This window comes from Cricetulus griseus, chromosome 6 (assembly GCF_003668045.3).
Source record: "Cricetulus griseus strain 17A/GY chromosome 6, alternate assembly CriGri-PICRH-1.0, whole genome shotgun sequence".
Classification (NCBI taxonomy): Eukaryota; Metazoa; Chordata; class Mammalia; order Rodentia; family Cricetidae; genus Cricetulus; species Cricetulus griseus.
In genome coordinates this window covers 56,845,998-56,865,297 of record NC_048599.1, presented here as the reverse complement: position 1 = coordinate 56,865,297, position 19,300 = coordinate 56,845,998, and the positions used below count along the sequence as shown (strand labels likewise).

At 46.7% G+C, this 19,300-nt stretch overlaps 1 protein-coding gene across 5 annotated transcripts in view; it reads right to left on the bottom strand.

Moving 5' to 3' along the window:
• Frmd5 (FERM domain containing 5) overlaps positions 1–19,300 on the bottom strand; it is a 273,476-nt gene that overhangs the window by 32,074 nt on the left and 222,102 nt on the right. For 3 of the 5 annotated variants that reach the window (XM_027422012.2, XM_027422007.2, XM_027422010.2), the window contains exons 2-4: positions 15,243–15,347; positions 7,554–7,596; positions 7,056–7,134 (exon numbers count right to left, since the gene is read on the bottom strand). In XM_027422012.2, coding sequence (XP_027277813.1) covers positions 7,056–7,134; positions 7,554–7,596; positions 15,243–15,347 — 227 coding nt within the window. Of the gene's footprint in view, positions 1–7,055; positions 7,135–7,553; positions 7,597–15,242; positions 15,348–19,300 lie in introns of those variants that run through there. The other 2 variants (XM_035446799.1, XM_035446800.1) reach the window with 2 other exon arrangements.

Below are 19,300 nucleotides of genomic sequence, written 5' to 3'. Positions count from 1 at the left end.
ACTTCCCTGCCTCTCACTGTTCCAACTCCCACCTTCCACAGGTTTTGGCAGGATGCAGCTACAACCTTTGCCCCAACTCATTGCTCACTTCCTGGGCTCAGATTCACATATCATTCCTCCTTGATGCTCTCTCATCTATGACTGAAAATCTGGGTCAGGGTACCCTGGATGAAGGGAGATGTTTCAAACAGTACCCACAGATCTGGATGGTGATTCTCTGCCACAGACTGAGAACATCCCCCTAGGGCAGCATGTCAGAGGTGCTCCTGTGGTTTCTCTAGAGTTTCTGATCCTCACTGAATGCAAGCTGCCAGCCTTCCTCACAGAGAAGACTGCTGCTCTGCAAGGTGCTGCTCTGCAAGGATGGGCCCATGGCAGATGTCCAGGGTGAGGTGGAATGAATGTACATAGCTCTCTGAGGCTGGCAGTCCTTCGGACTTCTGATTTTAGGACAGCTGTAGGGAGCTCAGGGGGAAGGTCATAGAAACTCTCAAGCAGTGCGAACAGAGGGGGGAGGGAGGAAGGAGGGAGGAAAGGATGGCAAGTTATACCCTAAGGAAAACAAGTCACTAGAGAGCAGGAAGAAATGATCTCACTAACAGACTCTCCAATGTCTTCACCAGGTCCCCTGATTCTGCCACAGTGGTGTCTAGAACGTTTTGGGTTGACTTGGTGCTGAAACTGTACCCCACATGACCATAGCACCATTAGACCTATTCCCGCAACAAGACACGGGTGTGCTCTCACCGCACAAGGCCTCTGGGGACTATCTTGTGTGAAGCTCTGCCATCAAGGCAACTGTGTTGCTAAAGTATCCCCGTGACCACATCAAGACGTGGTCCCTCCCTCAAACCAAAGGGAAGGTGAGGACTTCCGTCTGGGAGTTTGTAAGAGCCCTTCCTCTCCTCCACCAAACCCACTTGGCCCTAACTTTGGCCAAGAAAAGCTGGCATCGTGCAGAGTGAATAATTAAGATGGATCTATCAAATCCAGGGATCAGCCTGCCTAGCACAGCCAGGTGCTATTGTTCCTCAGATCCAGAGTTAAGAAAGAGTTCCCTTGACTCACAGCTGAGGAGACGTATCCAGAGATGTGGCATGACTTGTCTACTATTACCCGTCAGTAACAATTCAGGCTCGGATTCTGGGCCTAGTGCTTTTCTACCCTGTGGTAATTCCTTTAGCTATCAGAGGAGAGAGAATTGCCTTAAACTCTCTCTCTCTCTCTCTCTCTCTCTCTCTCTCTCTCTCTCTCTCTCTGTCTGTCTCTGTCTCTCTCTCCCCCTCTCCCCCTTCCCTTTCCCTCTCCCTACATACATACATACACACACACACACACACACACACACACACACACACACACACACACACACACACGGACTGGAGAGATGGCTCAGTGGATAAGATTGCTTGCTGTTCTTCCAGAGGACCTGAGTTCAGTTTCCACAAGGCTTCTATTTACTGCCTGGAACTTCAGTTCAGAGGATTCAATACCCACTTTTGGTTTCTGTGGGCACACACACACTTTCATTTTTCTCTGGGTAGCCTTGGCTGTCCTGGAACTTGTTCTGTAGACCAGACTGGCCACAAACTCATAGCGATCCACCTGCCTCTGCCTCTGCCTCTTAAGTACTGGGATTAAAGGTGGGCACCACTATAGTCTGGCTATACACACTAATTTTTTAAAAAAATATTTTATTTTTTATTTAGTGTGAATATGTGTGTTGAGGTCAGAGAGTTGGTTCTCTGCTTCTACTATGTAGTGCCAGGGACTGAACTCAGACCTGCGGGTTTGTTTTTGAGGCAGGTCTCTCTTCTCTTGCTGTGCTGTTTAGGTACACCAGTCATGTCCCCCACCCCCACTCCGTCCCCACCTCAGGTTAGGAGTGCTGAGCCTGGGGTTTCAGATGGCAGGAATTCAGGTTGTCAGGGTTGCTCAGCAAGCATGGTTACCCATTGAGCCATCTCGCTGACCCTTGGTTTTTTATTTGTTTTATTTTTAAAGCTTTGCTTATCTCTTTCTGTCCTTCACAAGGCTAGGAACTTCACAGGTACTCTGGAACCACAGTCACTCCTCTCAGAGTTACATATAAAGGAAGGGGAGACAGATGACAGCATGAAACAAGCAGCCCCCCCTTTCTGAGTGCACACTGTGCCCCAAACTCCCCTGCCACACACATACACACTTCCTCATTCAAGCCTCCAATAACTCCATGAGTAACTGCCATTTCTGTCCCACTTTCACATATGAGGAAAAAAAATGCAGAGATGTACTGCTGCAAGCCCTGTCTCCTAGCTAAAAATAACGTGAGATTTGAATCCAGGTCTTCCTGGTGTCTTAGCCAGGGCTGGCATGTAGGACCCACTGCTCTTCTTTCTAATGGAATCAAGATTTGCTGGAAATGGTCTTGCTCACTCATTCATGCATCATCTATGGCTGCTTCCGAATGGCACAGACAGAACTGAGTAGTTGTGACAGAGACCATATGGTTCCAAAAGCCCAAAACACTTACTTTCTGTCCCTCCCAGAGGGGTTTGGCAGTCCACGTTAGCCTGACGGAGGCTCGGATAATATCCACTGAAAGAATAAGTGAATGGGGACGCCATGTGCTCTTGCACACATTCATTCCCTCTATCGAATCCCTCCAACCCCTATCGTGTGCCAGGCCCTCTGCCGCCTGGGAAAGTGCAGCTGTATCAGTTTCTTTTCATACTTGATCTCTCAAAGAGTTTATCCACCTGCAGTCCCTGGTAAAAGCTAAATCTGGTACCTAACTCTCCATTTTCTTGGTCTCATCACCAGTCTAGACAAAAAAAAAAAACAAAAAAACAAAAAAAAAACTACTTATTATTTAAAGACAAAAATGACAAAGGAAATTAATCAGGATTTGGAAGCTAAATTTGTCCTGTGGGAAGGGCCTGATGGGTAAGATGAAGCAGAGTTCCCCTCTCCCATTTTTAACTGATACTCACTTTCTCTCTTTATTTAATATTTATCTTTATGTGTATAGCTGTTTTGCCTGCCTGTATCACTGTGCGCAGTGCCCACGGAGGAGGGTGTTAGATCCTTTAGAACTGGAGTTAACAGATGGCTGTGACCCTCCATTAGGTGCTGGGAATTGAACCCAGGTCTTATGGAAGAGCAGTCAGTGCTCTCAACCACTGAGCCATCTCTCCAGCCACTTAAGCAGAGGTCTTTACTCTCCAGCTCATCTCAGCATAGTTCAGTAGGAATGGCTGAGATGGCAGTGAAATTTAGGATCAAGATTGCCAGGGGGGTGAAAAATGACATACCGACAGCTAAATTAGTTTGGCAGCAAGGTGGGATAATATGAAGGGCTCAAAGCCAGCAATGGATTGTGGGTGCCAAGTGAGGCTGGGGCAGGTACTGGCTCTCTCAAGAGCAGTAGGGATGTGAGCGGGAAACAAAGGGCTAATTCCATGACTTTACAGAATGTTACAGGGAGGGACAAAAACTACAAATCAGGCCAGGCACCCCACAGATCACAGTACCGACAATATGAGAAAATTGCACTCTGGGGAAAGAAGGCTGGCAAGGTAAAGATGGAGGGGAAATCATCTGAGGTGGTTCAGGAGGACACATACAGACAATGGAGGTGCCATTACACTTGTCATTGTCCTTGAAGTCTGCTGACTTGGTAAGAGGCCTGGCCATGATCCCAGTGCTGTGTTGTCATGGACCATGTAATCAATTTGGCAAGGAGCACACTGAGGCTTCACTCAGTGGGGGCTGGAAGTGTAGGAGGAAGTTTAAGACCCTCCACTGGGCATGGTGACACAGGCTGTAATCTCAGCACTAAGGAGGTGGAGGTAGAGAATCATGAGTTCAAGACCAGCTTAGGCTACATAGTAACATGCTCAACAGAGCCTTGTCTGGATTTATGACCCACAGAATCTGTGATAATAAATGCTTGTTTTATATGTTTAATTATTTGGTTTTGTGAGCCAGAGTTTCATACATTCATACAATATATTGATCATATCCACCCCTTCCAACTCCCCTATGCCCCCATTCAAGACACAGTCTTATGTAAGCCTGATTGACCTCAATTTTTTTTTTTTTCCTTTGAGACAGGGTTTGTGTAACAGCTCTGGCTTTTCTGGAACTAGCTTTGGAGACCAGACTGGACTTGAACTCACAGAGATCCACCTGCCTCTGCCTCACAAGTGCTGGGATTAAAGGTGTGCACCACCATTACCTGTTTTTTTTAAATTTAAAAAGCTTTTATGTGTACAGGTGTTTTGCCTGTACATGTGCCTTTGTACCCAAAGTGTACGTGATACCCAAGGAGGCTAGACAAAGTATCAGATGTCCTGGAACTAGAGTTAAAGATGGTTGTGAGCTACCTGATGTGGATGCTGGGAACCAAATGCAGGTCTCTGCAAGAGCAATGTGTGCTCTTAGCCGTTGCACTCTCTCTTTAGCCCTGGCCTCAAATTTTCTATGTAGACAGGATGGCTCCTGATCCTTTTGCCTCCTTTTCCTAACTGCTGGGATTATAGGCATGAACTACCACACCTGGCCTGAAATTTTTTTTTAAATTTTATTTTGTTGGTGTTTTTGCCTGTATGTATGTCTGTGTGAGGGTGTTGGATCCTGAAATTACAGACAATTGTGAGTTGCCAAGTGGATGCTGGGGATTAAACCCAGGTGCCTTGGAAGAGCAGTCACTGCTCTTAACCACTGAGCCATCTCTTCAGCCCATTTTTTTTTTAAAAAAACAAAGAATAAGGAGAAGATGACTATGATGATGACAAAATGGAGGAGGAAGAGAAGGAGGAGGAAGAAGATATGACTGGATGGTTAAGAGTACAAGTTATACAATAATGAAAACTGGCATTTACATCCCAGCACCCATATTACAAGCCAGCATGCTTGTAACTTTAACACTGAAAGATCTGGTGACCTCTTTTGGCTTCTGCATGTGAGCAGGCATGTACCCACCCACACACTTGTACACATGTGTACACACACACACACACACACACACACACACACACACACACACACTAAATAATTAAAACAAACAAACAAAAATAAGCTAGTGAACTGGTTAATCATTCCAGTAATTTGCAGAATTAGATATTACTATTCTCATTCTGTGAGTTGTCCAAAGGTCAGTGCAGTTGAATAATGTATGGCCAAGCCCTGCAGTCAGGAAGTAATGTGACTTGAACTAAGTAAGTGGATTTGAGCTACCAGGTTTATGTGGCTTCTTGATAGGAGGGCCAGTATGTTAAGACAATATAGTTACATTTGATTTAAAAAAAAATCGATGGTGAGCTTCTACTAGTCAAGAAAAACCATTAGAAAGCCCTGTGTCTAAGGGCAGTCACAAAATTGCTAGACCAATTCCTTTCAGCCCTACTGTGGGGCCAATGACAAGGAGAACAGGCAGTGCTGGTGGTGGTAGGAGGAGAGGAGCTGGCTTTTAACCCAAGTGTTAAGTTTGGCTGGGTGATGGTGGCGTATGCCTTTAATCCCAGCACTCAGAAGGCAGAGGCAGGCAGTTCTCTGTGAGTTTGAGGCTAGCCTGGCCTACAAATTAAGTTCCAGGACAGTCAGGGCTACACAGAGAAACCCCGTCTTGAAAAACCAAAACAAACAAACAAAAAAACCAAAAATCAAGGTGTTAAGTTTGTTCTGGCCTAGACAAGAGTAGACAGGGTCTGCTCTAGCACTTTCAGCAGGAGAAGGGAGCTCAGGTCATGAGAGGCAGTGTGTTCTGACAAAACACCTGTCAATTCAAGTTGGTAAACACAGTGGCCCTGTCCCCCTGGACCTGTCTGAAGCTACAGGGCTGCTCATTAGGATGGTGGCAGTCACTTTCAGTCCCATGAGGATGAGCAGAACCCACAGTTCTCACTTTCACACTGCTGTCCTCTGAGCTTTATAGCTGGCGAGTACACACAGCTCTGTGCATGTGCAGGAGGCAGCCTTCCTGGTCTTGAGTCCAGAAGATTCTCCTCAACGCACACTGAAGCCACTTGCCCTCCCTGATGCCTTCCTTGTCTCCTCTACACTACCTTCCTGTTTCTCATCCTCTCTCCTTTTTCTGATTTCTCTTCTGAGAGAACCCTCTATCCCTTTCATGTGCTATAAAGCCAGCAGCATGCTCTTCCCCAGTAATGAAAAGGATTCTGCATTCCTTCGTCTTCTGTTTCCTGGGATTTTTAAAAGTAGTTTAGGATCCAAACCAGATCTCAAGACTATAGGTGTGGGACAAGTTGTCTATATGATGGCAGCCACCTCTTTTCTGACTTTGCTTTCTCCAAGGCAGTGGGGAGGGAGTTAGAGTAGTCAGTGCCATTTCTTCCTCAATGGTCCCACCTGCCAAAGGTCAACACCAGGGTTTTGCTCGTGACAAAAAAAGGGATCCCAGAAACACAGAAGTTCTGGATCTCAGAAGCAAGGCTTAGGATAAGTCTGGTTTAGATGCACAAAGCCCTGGGGAGCTGGGCAGATCCTATTCACCAATCCTCTTGCAGGGTGGCTGTGGGCTAGAGGCTTGTTCTCTTTGTCCAGTGGAAGAGACAGGACTCATAGCATGCCTGCCCCAGAACACGATTCCCACAATGAAGAGGGCTTCATGCACGTACTCAAACAGCATGCTAGGATCTACTGGTTTGGATCTAGAATCTCAATGTTTTCCACCCTGCCTTCCCATGTCACTCCTCGTTATTTCCCAAGTATATCCTTTGGGCCACCGGAGTCTATTTCCAAGCCTGAAATCAAGCAGCAACATAGCCGGCTCCAAAACCATCAATAGAGCCACATTATAGTCAAGAGAAAAAATGCTGTTGAGCAATTAGTTACTCTAGATCCCTTGTAGAGTAAGCAATCAGAAACTCAAAAGAGGGAAGTTTCTGCTGCTCCATCTCCAGAGGCAGGGAGCAAAGAAAGTGGGAGGCAAGAATACACAGTGCAGGCTCTATCTAGAAAGCATTCCCCCAAAGAGAGCGGGGCACTTCAAATCCAAGGCTCCCACCCTCCCCCACAGGCCATCGTGGCCGGGAGCTGCATGCCAGCCTCACCTGGTTATTTCTTCTTTCAGGGCAGCTGGGTCTGCAGGGTAGAACTTCACACGGAAACACATGGTGAATGGGGGCTGGGCTGCAGGAAAAGGCAACCGTTAGCAGACGACTGGGATCCTCTCCTAGTGTAAGGTTCTCCCTGGAGTCCTCCTTGAACCGTAAGAAAAATAATCCCCGTTTGGGCTAGACCGAAGGCTCATCATTGGGAGCACTATTGAGTACCCAAGTTCAATTCCCAGCACCCACATGGTGGCTTGCAACCATCTGTAACTCCAGATCCAGGGGACCTGATGTCCTCTTCTGGCCTCCAGGATACCAGGCACACATATGGTGCAATACATACATACATGTAGGCTAAACTAAAAAAAAACTTTTTGTGGGTAGGGCAACAATATATTAGAACAGTGGAAAATTACATATGTAAACAAGTCTTACTACCCTTGGGGGTTTTCTCCCCTCCTCCCAGTGGTAAAGCTTAGATTCTTCATGAATACTCACATCTCAGTTGCTTCACCACTGACTTTGTAAACTCCAACCAATGCTGAAACAGAGAACACAAGACAAGGCAAGCCCCCGTGAGAAGCAGTGTCATGTGAAAACTGTTTTTATCCAATTGAAATGGCGAGACAGAATGCAATCTTCCTGGAGTAAAAGCAGCCCCAACGCTCATTATGTATAGAGGTTTGGAGAGGGAAGCAGAGTTCTGTAATAAGCACCCATGATGGACCAGCTGTGAAGGGAAAATCGTCTCTGCTTCAGGTACCATTCCCAGACTTCCTGGAGACACCTCCCAAAGCAGGGCGCCAAAGCTTTCAGCCCTGTTCCTGGCAGGTCCACAGGCACATATAACTATGCATGTGTGTACAGTGGGCTTGGCTTGAGTAGAGAGATGCTGGGCCTAATGTTGGGTGTGCATTGTGCTAAAGGCCAACTTCTTTTGGCAGAGGAGTGGGGAGGAGGGTGTTGGTGGCAACTCTAAAATCTATTGTCAAGAAGAGATTTCAGAGAGAATCGGGCCTAGAGATATCTGGCATATACTTCCGTTTTATTCTGAGTAACAGAGGTAGTCAGTCCTTTTGTAACTCACGCTCTCCTGGCACACTAGGCTGTTCAAAATCTTAGTTTCTTGTGATAATTATCTGTAACCAAATGTGTAGAATAGTATCCTGTCTCTCATGGATTTTTATAGCTAGAATATAGTAACACTACATTTTTCGTTCTCCCTCATGTCACTTGAGCTTGGGGGAAGGCAGCAATGAGGCCATTCTAATCTCTTTCTCTCTCTCTTTTAAAGATATTTATTTATTTATTGATATGTAATAATATTTATTATATGAAATATGAAATAAATATTATATGAAATACAATATTTATATTTATTCATTTATTTATTTGGTGTGTGTGTGTGTGTGTGTGTGTGTGTGCACGCACATGTGCGCGCCATGTGAGTACATGTGTCCATGGGGACCAGAAGAGGGCATCAGAAACCTGAAAGCTAGAATAGTGGTGGTTGTGAGCTGCTCTTCTGTGTGGGTGCTGAGAACTGAATTTGGGTCCTCTGGAAGAGCAGGAAGTGCTCTTAATGGCTGAGCATTTTTCCCCAGCTTCAGCTCATTATAGATCAGTTTATAAAATTCATTACTGATGCTTGTTGCTTTTATATTAAGTAAGTAACTTTCTGATTGGTAGGTAGCTGAAGCTTCTATTATTTGGGGGCTGACTGCTTGGAGGTAGCTTAAAGATGCTAGCTATAAGTTCCCTGAGGACAGGAAATGACTTGTTTACCAAATAATTGCTAGGGCCTACCTAGCATGTGGGCAACTTGCAGTTGTAGAATGGACAAAGGATGGGTTCCTTGGTGCTTTCTTTCCTGGCTACTTCCACTTAGTCTTGGCAGGGACCTTCTTCTGCAGGAAAGTAGCCAGACAGCATCTGGCCTCCCTCAGTTCCCAGCTCTCAGCTCCTGGGCTGGGCTGTGGGTCATGTAGTTAATGGACCCACTAAGAGCCAGTTCTGTCAGCTCCACATGGATAATCTGGGCTGACATTCTGCTCTCTTGCTTCCTCTGATCCGAGCTCCCACGAGGCTGGCAACTTATTACAGCATGGTTAAGAGGCCCTTCTCACATTACACGGCCCACCGCAGCTCTGCTTCGCAGGGAAGCAGAGACAAGAGGGGTGATTGCATGGAAGCAGCTGGAGCTTGCAGCCTTGCCTGGGAAGGTGCAGGAGGCCTGGCTGGTTCAAAGCAAACTAGGGCTGTATAGTGGGGAGGACACAGCCAATGTCAGGGATACAGTAAACAGAGCATCCTTAGACTGACAGGTAAGGAAAACAAAATAAGATGGAATGACCAAGACATGTGATCAGCAAAGGGAAGACAAAGAGGCTCCTCCCCTTGGCAGTAGCAAGAGATGGCTTTTGTTTGGACTGTGGTGAGAGCTTAGGAGAAGAATGAAGCTGGAGAATCTCAGAAGAGTTGGAAAGCTGTCACAGCTTGTCTGAGGGATTTTAGAGATCCAGTGGAGAAAGCTTCAGATTGTCCCAGCAATATGGTGACATATTGTAGACTCTTGTAGGCTGAGTCCCAGATCTAATAGTAAATAGCATGAGGTAGTATCAGGGAAAGAGGCAAGATTAAGAAGGAAACAGGTCAAAGTGGAACAATCTTCACATCCTGTGGCTTGAAAGGTAGCAAAAAAAAAAAAAAAGTCGCAGAGGGCAGAGGCTCAGGCTGAGTTGAAACAGCAGGGCGTGGCATGAGGCAGCTCCCCCAGAAGGATGGGGAGGTAGGAGCCCCAAAGACACTCAGTGAGCAAGCAGTGATGGAGCTGTCGAGACCACCATGGAGCCTGGAGGAGGAAGTTCACCTCATACCTCTGGGAGTGAGGCATTCACCTCCTCTACCTCTACCATGAACTAGTGGATTTAGAATAACATCATCACAGGTCATGTAAGGTCTCCCAGGACTCTCTCAGGCCTCTGTACCCCATGTTCCCCTTTCTGAGACATGGAATCACCCCACTCTTGGGCTACCCTGTGACTTCAGCATGACACCCAGGAAACCATACAGTCTATAGAACCTGCTACCCCTGGGCTCTGGACGGGCATCACCACTTACCTTGGTTGGACAAGTTGTCTTCATCTACTTGTCTAGAGTCTCACGCCACTTGCCTTAAGGATTACATGACAGAACTGAATAGGGCTCTTGGCTTAGCACCAGGTAGAGTTGGTGCTCAGTCTACGTTAACCTCCAGCTGAGCTTTCTTTCCATAAAAGGCCATGTTTCCTCCTTCCAAATCTTCTCTTGTTCGTCCTTCCTTAATCTTGATTAACTCTACATACATCCTTTTTCTCCTCAAGCACATTCTGACCTAACTAAAAAAAAATGATCAACTGGACACATTTTGCCCTTTTACTTTATATACCACTAGCTCTGGGGGAGATGAAGTCATCTGGGTGTATAAGCCCCCCTCCCTTTTAAAGAGAGAACACTTAGCTTGAACAAACACTGCCAGGAAAATCCCACCACTTTCTAGAGAATGGGCATGTACAGCAGCAAGGACAGTTTCTTGCTATCCAGGTACTTTGTGGCCCCACACTGAAGTCCACAGCTAAGGACAGAATGTCCTTAACATAAATCCACTTATACTCAACCTGATAGAAGAGAAAGTGGGAAGTAACCTTGAATGTATTGGTACAGGAGACCACTTCCTGAATATAACACCAGTAGCACAGACACTGAGATCAACAATTAATAAATGGGACCTCCTGAAACTGAGAAGCAAATGACACTGTTAATAAGACAAAACAGCAGCCTACAGAATGGGAAAAGATCTTCACCAACCCCACATCTGACAGAGGGCTGACTTCCAAAATACACAAAGAACTCAAGAAACTAGACATCAAAATACCAAATAATCCAATTAAAAATGGGGTACAGATCTAAACAGAATTGTCAACAGAAGAATCTCAAATGACTAAAGACACCTAAGGAATTGTTCAACATCCTTAGTCATCAGGGAAATGCAAATCAAAATGACTCTGAGATATCATCTTATACCTGTCAGAATGGCTAAGATCAAAAACACTGATGACAGCCTATGCTGGAGAGGATGTAGAATAAGGGGAACACTCCTCCATTGCTTATGGGAGTGCAAACTTGTGCAGCCATTTTGGAAATAAGTACGGAGGTTTCTCAGAAAATTGGGAATCAATCTATCTCAAGACCCAGCTATACTACTCTTGGGCATATACCCAAAGGATGCTCAATCATACCACAAGGCCACTTGCTCAACTATGTTCACAGCAGTAGTATTATTTGTAATAGCCAGCATCTGGAAACAACCAAAGAATGGATAAGGAAAATGTGGTACATTTACACAATAGAGTATTACTCAGCTGTAAAGAACAAAGACCTCATGAAATTTGCAGGCAAATGGACTAGAAAAAAATCATTGTGAGTGAGGTAACCCAGACTCAGAAAGACAAACATGGTATGTACTCACTCATAAGTAGATATTAGAAGTAGTGTATAGGATAACCAACCTACAATCCACAGCCCCAGAGAGGCTAGATAACAAGGAGGCCCCAAAGAAGGATGCATGGATTTCCCTGGGAAGGGGAAATAGAAGAGATCTCCTGGGTAAACTGGGGGCAGGGGTGGGGGAGATGGAAGATGGGAATTTGAGAGAGCGGGTTGGGTAGGTGCAAGAGGCAGGTTAGGGGTGGGATGGAGGGGGAGTGGGAGGGGCTAGGGCGTCTCCCTACAATTCCGATAGCTCAGTCGGTAGAGCATCAGACTTTTAATCTGAGGGTCCAGGGTTCATGTCCCTGTTCAGGCGCCATTGGGCGGGGCTAGTGTGTCTCCCTACAGGGGAGAGTAATGAAAGAGACATCTTCATGTGGGTGACATTTTAGGGTTTGAGAGATGCCTGGCACCAGGGAACCCCTCAGGAATATCTACAAGGATGACCCCAGCTAAGACTCAGCAATAGTGGAGAGGGTGCCTGAACTGGCTTTCTCCTGTAATCAAATTGGTGACTACCCTAATTGTCATCAGATACTCCATCCAGTAACTGATGCAAACAGATACAGAGATCCACAGCCAAGCACTGGGCTGAGCTCCAGGAGTCTTTCTGAAGAAAGGGAGGGAGGAGAGACTGCGTGAGCCAGAGGAGTCATGACAGGGGAACGCATGGAGACAGCTGACCTGAGCTGGACTGCTGGACTCTGGACCAACAGTTAGGGAGCCTGCATGGGACCTACCTAGGCCCTCAGCATGTGTGTGGTAGATGTTTAGCTTGGTCTGCATGCAAGACTCCTAGCAGTGAGATCACCTGTCCCTGGCACTAACTGGCTTTTGGGAACCTGTTCCCCATGCTGGATTACCTCGCCCAGCCTTGACACAAGGGGGAGGAGCTTGGTCTTGCCCTCAGCTTGAAGTGTTATGCTTTGTTCAAGCCCATGGGAGGCCTGCTCCTTTCTGAAAGGAGATGGAGGAATAGGTGGGCGGGGTGGATGGGGACAGATGGATGGGGAGGGGTGTAGATGCAAAGCCAGGGTGGGGGACGGGATGGGAGGAGAGAGGGGAAACTGTGGTCAGTATATAAAATAAATGAAAAAAAAGGTAATTTAAATAAAAGAAAAAAAAAGAGAAGAGAGAAAGCTTAGCCTGAGCAAATACTGGGGGAGAAAGGCTGCCACCACTTTCTAGAGAATGGGCACATAGAGCAGCGAGGACAGTTTCTTGCTATCCAGGCACTTTGTGGACTCACACTAAGGTCCAGAGTTAAGGACAGCATGTCAACAGGGTGGAGCAAGGGACAAACATTGAGGGTAAATCTCCAAACACTGATGCTGTTCACAGCTCTGCCAGGCAGGGAGGGAAGAGTTAAATACATGAAGAGTGGGGGCAGGGCTAGTCAGAGGAAACCCTCATGGTAGGTGTCTTAGAGTCTTCTAAAACTCACATCTTTTTTTGTTTGTTTGTTTGTTTTTGTTTTTTGTTTTTTTGTTTTTCGAGACAGGGTTTCTCTGTGGCTTTGGAGGCTGTCCTGGAACTAGCTCTGTAGACCAGGCTGGTCTCCAACTCACAGAGATCCACCTGCCTCTGCCTCCCTAGTGCTGGGATTAAAGGCGTGTGCCACCAACGCCTGGCTAAAACTCACATCTTTATCACACAGCCCTAAATATGATGTGGAGGACAAAGTGGCTCAGACAACCCAAGGACAGACAGCATTTGACGGTGGCACGGTGAAGGGCATATCCACCCTATACCGTGGTTCTGGGCAGTGCTGGGATGCTGTGTCTTCCTAGTCTCCCAAGACCTCCAATGATAGTAGAGACAGTCCTGTTGGGAGTGGAGGAGGAAATCCCGGACCTAAGAAGGAGGGCCCTTCAGCAGTTATGACGCTCTGTCGGGTTTGTGACAGTGTCTTTGGAGAGTGGCAGGTGAGCATGGGTGGTGAGGGAGCAGGAGCACACAGCCTGCATGTGTCTGCGTATTTTCCTACTTCCTAGGGATGCCAAATAGCACATCTTCACCGTTGGCAAAGGAATGATGAATCAAAGCTGCAGAAATGTCTGCAGGTGTCTGCAGGCTGGGAAGGCGAGGGTGAGCATCAAGGCACCACCAATCATTAACTCATTGCTTCAGCAAATGCTTACTGAGTGCCAGCTGCATTCTAGGCCCTGTGCTGGCTCCGTGGGAGACAATGATGGATGAAATACAGTCTGTGTGTTCCCCCTTGGGATAAAGGCTTTCACAACACAGTGCAAGAAGTGCTATGATGGGTAGGTATTAGAGGACAGAGAGGACCAGAGAGGAATATACAGCAGGGTCAGGGAAGACCTTAAGTATGACAAGAAGGTAGCCTTGGGGCCTGAAGAGACGGCTCAGTGGTTATAAGTGTTGTTGCTCTTGTAGAGGACCCAGGTCCAGTTCCTAGCATCCCTGTCAGGAAGCTCACCACTGCCTGTAACTCCAACTCCAGGGAAGCCAACATGCTCTTCTGGCCACAAGGGCACTGGTGTGTACGTGGCATGCATACACACAGAGAAAAACACCTATACACATCAATAAAATAAAAATATATGTTCTAAAAAGAAAAGGGTGGCACACACCTGTAATCCCAGCACTCTGGAGGCAGAGACAGGTGGATCTCTATGAGTTCGAGGCCAGCCTGTCTTGCAAAGCGAGATACAGGACAGACAGAGCTGTTACACAGAAAAATCTCTGTCTCCAAAAACAAAAAACAAGCCGGGCGTTGGTGGCGCACAACTTTAATCCCAGCACTCGGGAGGCAGAGGCAGGTGGGTCTCTGTGAGTTTGAGGCCAGCCTGGTCTCCAGAGCGAGTGCCAGGATAGGCTCCAAAGCTTCACAGAGAAACCCTGTCTAGAAAAACCAACCAACCAACCAACCAACCAACCAACCAACCAACCAACCAAAACAAAACAAAACAAAACAAGAAAAGGGGTGGTCAGGGGAAAACTATGGAGTGTGGAGTGTGAGGGAAAGGAGACACATGCTCCAGGCAGGGGAACTGAGGGACTGAGGTCTGAAGAGGGAGACGGCTAGACCACAGAAGGGAGGAGGCGGGTTGGGGAAGTGATGCTGGAGATGACACAGGGGCCCAAGGGAAATGCTCCAGTCTGAGACACCAGTCTTTGTTGAGGCTCCACAGTCTGCAGCTGTCTTTACTGCCCAGGGTGGAGAAAGAACTACAGGCTTTACAAAGTGCTCAAGGGCTTGCATCTGTCTGGCTCACTCTGTCCTGCCTAGACCAGGCTGGCATTGCCCAGTAAGGCTCTACCTAACCAGGACAAGATTGCCTGAAACTCAGGTCAGCATATTTACTAGAAGGGAAGCAAGAGATGGCCGCTTTGTGCACCAGGCTCCAGGACCTAAACACTAGCCCTCTATCCACACCTCTAGTGGGCAGCTGTGAGCAAATCACCTAAGCTCTTGAGGTTGCCTTTTGGGCATCTGTGAAGGTTTCCTCAGCTGTACTCTGGCTCAGGTGACTTTTAGGTTCAGTGCTATGATCTGAAGTGATGTCACCAACTACAGGGTCTGGCTGGTCCCCAACTCCTGAGACTAAATTTTGAAAATGAGTCACATACATCCAAAGATTCAGGCCTGTTAGCTAAGTCTGTGCTCCATTTGTGCTCTGAATTTTGACTTACCCGTTGCTTATCTGGGTCCACAAACCGAATCCCAAAGTAGTCTTTCTCAAGCAGGTTCAGGTGGTGGCAAAGGAGGTCAAACAGGTACTGGCCTTTGGCATCTCTCTGCAAAGAAAGCAAGCTCCATTGAGAAATGTGTATTCTTCAAGGTGACTTGTGTATGTCTGGCATAAGAGGTGTATGCATGTGTGGGCATGTATTTATTTGTGTGTAACTCTTTTTTTTTTTTTTTTTTTTTTGGTTTTTCGAGACAGGGTTTCTCTGTGTAGCTTTGGAGCCTATCCTGGCACTCGCTCTGGAGACCAGGCTGGCCTCGAACTCACAGAGATCCGCCTGCCTCTGCCTCCCGAGTGCTGGGATTAAAGGCGTGCACCACCAACGCCCGGCTTGTGTGTAACTCTTTAGGGTGATTGTGTGTGTGTGTGTGTGTGTGTGTGTGTGTGTGTGTGTGTGTGTGTGTGCATCCATGTATTGCGTGCATGTGTGTGTATGCACAGGCACACATGAAAGCTAGAGTTCAATGCCACTGTCTTCCTTTTGAAACGAGAGCGCTCAATGAATTTGGAGCTCACCAACTTGGCCAGACTGACTGGACAGCAAGCTTCTCCAGCACTGTGATGCCTGGCTTTTGATTTTGTTTTCAAAATTATAAGGATGATTTATGAATTGCATGTGGATATGAAGGTAGGGTACATCCATAACTATCTTCCTCAGTGTGATGTTTCACAGACTCTGGCATTTGGAGGCTTTTAGCACCTGGGAGAAACTCAGCAACTTCCCACCACAGAGATATGAGAATTCCTGAATTCTTCCACTGTTCTTCATGCCCATTGCCAACTCCATAGGCCAAACCACACCTGTCTTGTAGCTGGCCTATTTCCTGAGCCTTCTAGTACATTCTCTTTCCAGTCTCACCCTGCTCAGTCTTTCTCCACACAATAAGCAGAGTGATCACAACTTAGACAGCAAGTCTTTTGTTTGCTGAATAAGTAAGACAAATACAATATAAGCTATTCAAGTGTACAAAGGAATATGCTATGAAGTTAGTTCCCATTTCCTCCTAGCCACTCCCTGGTCTTCCTAGGTGTTATTCATTTGCTTAAAAAGAAGAAAAGAGAAATGCTGAGACATGAGACATAAGACTATAAGTTTATTATAAGGCCCGGCAGAATGGTGAGACTAAGAAAAGAGGAACAGGGTAATGGCTGACCGCCATGGCCAGTTGCCATAGAGAGACAGAGCGAGAACATAGGTGGGAGACAGTAGAGACAAAGCAGAGCGGGGAAACAGAGGAAACAGAGAGCAGGAACAGAGAGCATAAATGGGCAGGGACCTATCTTTTAAAGGGGTCCTCTGCACCTGCGTGCAGACTTAGTTCCCATGGAACCTTGGGCTGACCAGGGTATTGCCTGTTCCACCAGGTAACAGGGCAGGCCAGCATAATGCCTGAACCTTTCACTAGGGGCAGCCTGCAAACAGAATGTTATGTAATAGTCTCTCTCTATATAAGTACATCTATAGGCATGGATGTTGCCTCTTTTAAAAACATGTTATATATATACATACTTATACATATGCACAGTATATATACACACATATATGTATATATAGTACACACACACTATATATGGTACACGCACTATACATATGTATATATATATACACACACACACACTATATATAGTGTGTGTGTGTGTGTGTGTGTCTGTGTGTGTGTGTGTGTGTGTGTGTGTGTGTGTGTCTGTGTGTGTGTGTGTCTGTGTGTGCATACCATGGTGAGTGAGTGGAAGTCAGGAGTCAGTTCTTTTTTCTCCACAATATGAACCCGGGGATTGAAACTTGGTTTATTCAGTCAGGCTTGGTGGCAGGCCCTTCTATCTGTTGGGTCATTTGCTAGCCCTTACAACACATTTGTAACACATTTCACCCTTGAATTGGGAACCCAGGGGCTTACAAGCGCTCTTTCCCTGAGCTTCACTCTACACCTCCACAATTATACATACTGTTTCTTGGTTTTGTTTTTTGTTTTGTCTTCTTCTGGAGCTATTTTGCAAACCCTTCTATAGTAGCACACAGCTATGTCTCAGTCCATACCACTGTATGCAGTCTAGTGAACCTAATGTGATTTACCCAGGTCCACATTAATGGAAACTGTTCCTAATCTATTACAAGCGTATCCTTAATTACACTACTCACTTCCGCTCTCAGAATAAAGTCCTAGCTCTTGCCAGGGTCTCTCATGTCCTACATTAGCCTAGCTGTTGCTTCTCTCTGAGCTCATCCCAAATCACTCTCTGTTCTCCACTCCAGCAATAGCTCTTTTGCTCCTGAACAAGCTAAAGTTCTTCTGCTGCCGTGTCTCTCCCTTCCTGCCTGGAACACAATTCTGTAGCTCTTCTCGCCCTGCCATTCTGAGGTCCTGGTGCCAAAGCCCCTCTGCAGAGGTCTACAGGATGTCTGACTGCCCCAACTCTGCATCTCGATTCCCTGTCTATGTCCCTCATGACACTTACAACACTTATCTTTCCAACGTCTTCCCTTGTTTCTCTCTTACCTGCTTCTTTTGAGCAGCCTTCCCCAGAACAAGGCCGGCAGGGATTCATAGTGTCGGTTGAATACATTACTCAATAAATAGAAGGTAGGTTGGCTGAAAGGTCACATAAAATATAACTCAGACCTTCTACTTCCCAGGCCTGGCTGGGTACCCTTTGTGAGCCAGGAGAAGGACCTACTAGGACCTGTCAGAACATCTGGAGCCCTGCAAAATTCTGTCTTTGCAGCTGTCCCAAGTTGCTCTGCAGATCAGCTCAGATGGCCTCTGGTCTGCAAGTCTATGTATAACTTTGAAGCCAATTGTCAATGTCGTATAGGAGTCAAAGACCTTAACAGATGAAGTGGCCTGGTCCGTGGGCAATCACAGAGGGGCCTGGCCCTACTCCAACAACAGGTACATTATCAAGATTTTCACGAAAGGCTCATTCTTCACCCACTCCCCTCTGCCGGCTCACCCTGGGGAAGGATGCTAAATCTTTCAGCAAATCTTTTAAGGAGTTTACTCTTGCAGAGGCTGAAAGGTGAGTGCCCTACAGCTTAGTTAAAGGAGGGAGCCATGTGAAGGTGCTCCTTCCTCCACTTCTGCAGGCTGATGCTCCCTCTTACAGCACATTCTTGAAGCAGCAGCCCCAACCCTACACTCTTTGGTCTACCGTCACTCTGAGACTTCTGGCTGGCAGGTCCCGAGCCAGGTCTTTAAAAGGGCTCCACCACCAGCAGCTGCCTCTTGGGGCAGGGTCTGTCCACTCCTTCCTTGTTGCTGCTGCAGAATACGAGCTTACATTCCTAACTAGAGTCCCCTGGGAGGGGAGGAAGTGTGTTCAACTCAGTCTGTGCAACATGTTCTAGGATGGTACTTCCCTCAGCACAGCTGCAGTCGGAGTAGAAGACACTGGCAGGGTGTGGTGTTATTCAAACGTTATTCACAACATGGCTACTGCCTTTTAAGAAGATAGCATGAGTTTTTTTTTGTTGTTGTTGTTTATTTGTTTTTCAAGACTGGGTTTCTCTGTGTAGCTCTGGCTGTCCTGGAACTCACTCTATAGACCAGGCTGGCCTCAAACTCACAGAGATCCTCCTGCCTCTGCCTCCCAAGTGCTGGGATTAAAGGTGTGCACCACCACCACCCAACTGAGAGCATCAGTTTTGATGGCCAAAGAAGCTCATTTTCAACCACACAGGAACCTGGGATAGGGAAAGGTATGAGACAAAAGCTGTGTCATTGGTTACCCTGGAGAAACAGGCAGTTTTGCTATTAGGTGATCACCCGTTCAGTCGCAAAGTCAGATCTCCATGCCTGACTGTTTATCTTCTGACTAGGAAGCCGAGGCAGAGTATCCAAGCCCTTATCCCCAGCTAAACTTGGAGGATATTCTCTTCCCAAAGACGTTATTGAGCACTCATTTTAAAGTAACTCTGTGTTTTATGAATCACAACAGTAGATACATATTGAAAATAATGGCACACGTAAGTGAAGGCATTTATTCTTCTGCGTGGTGCAGAGT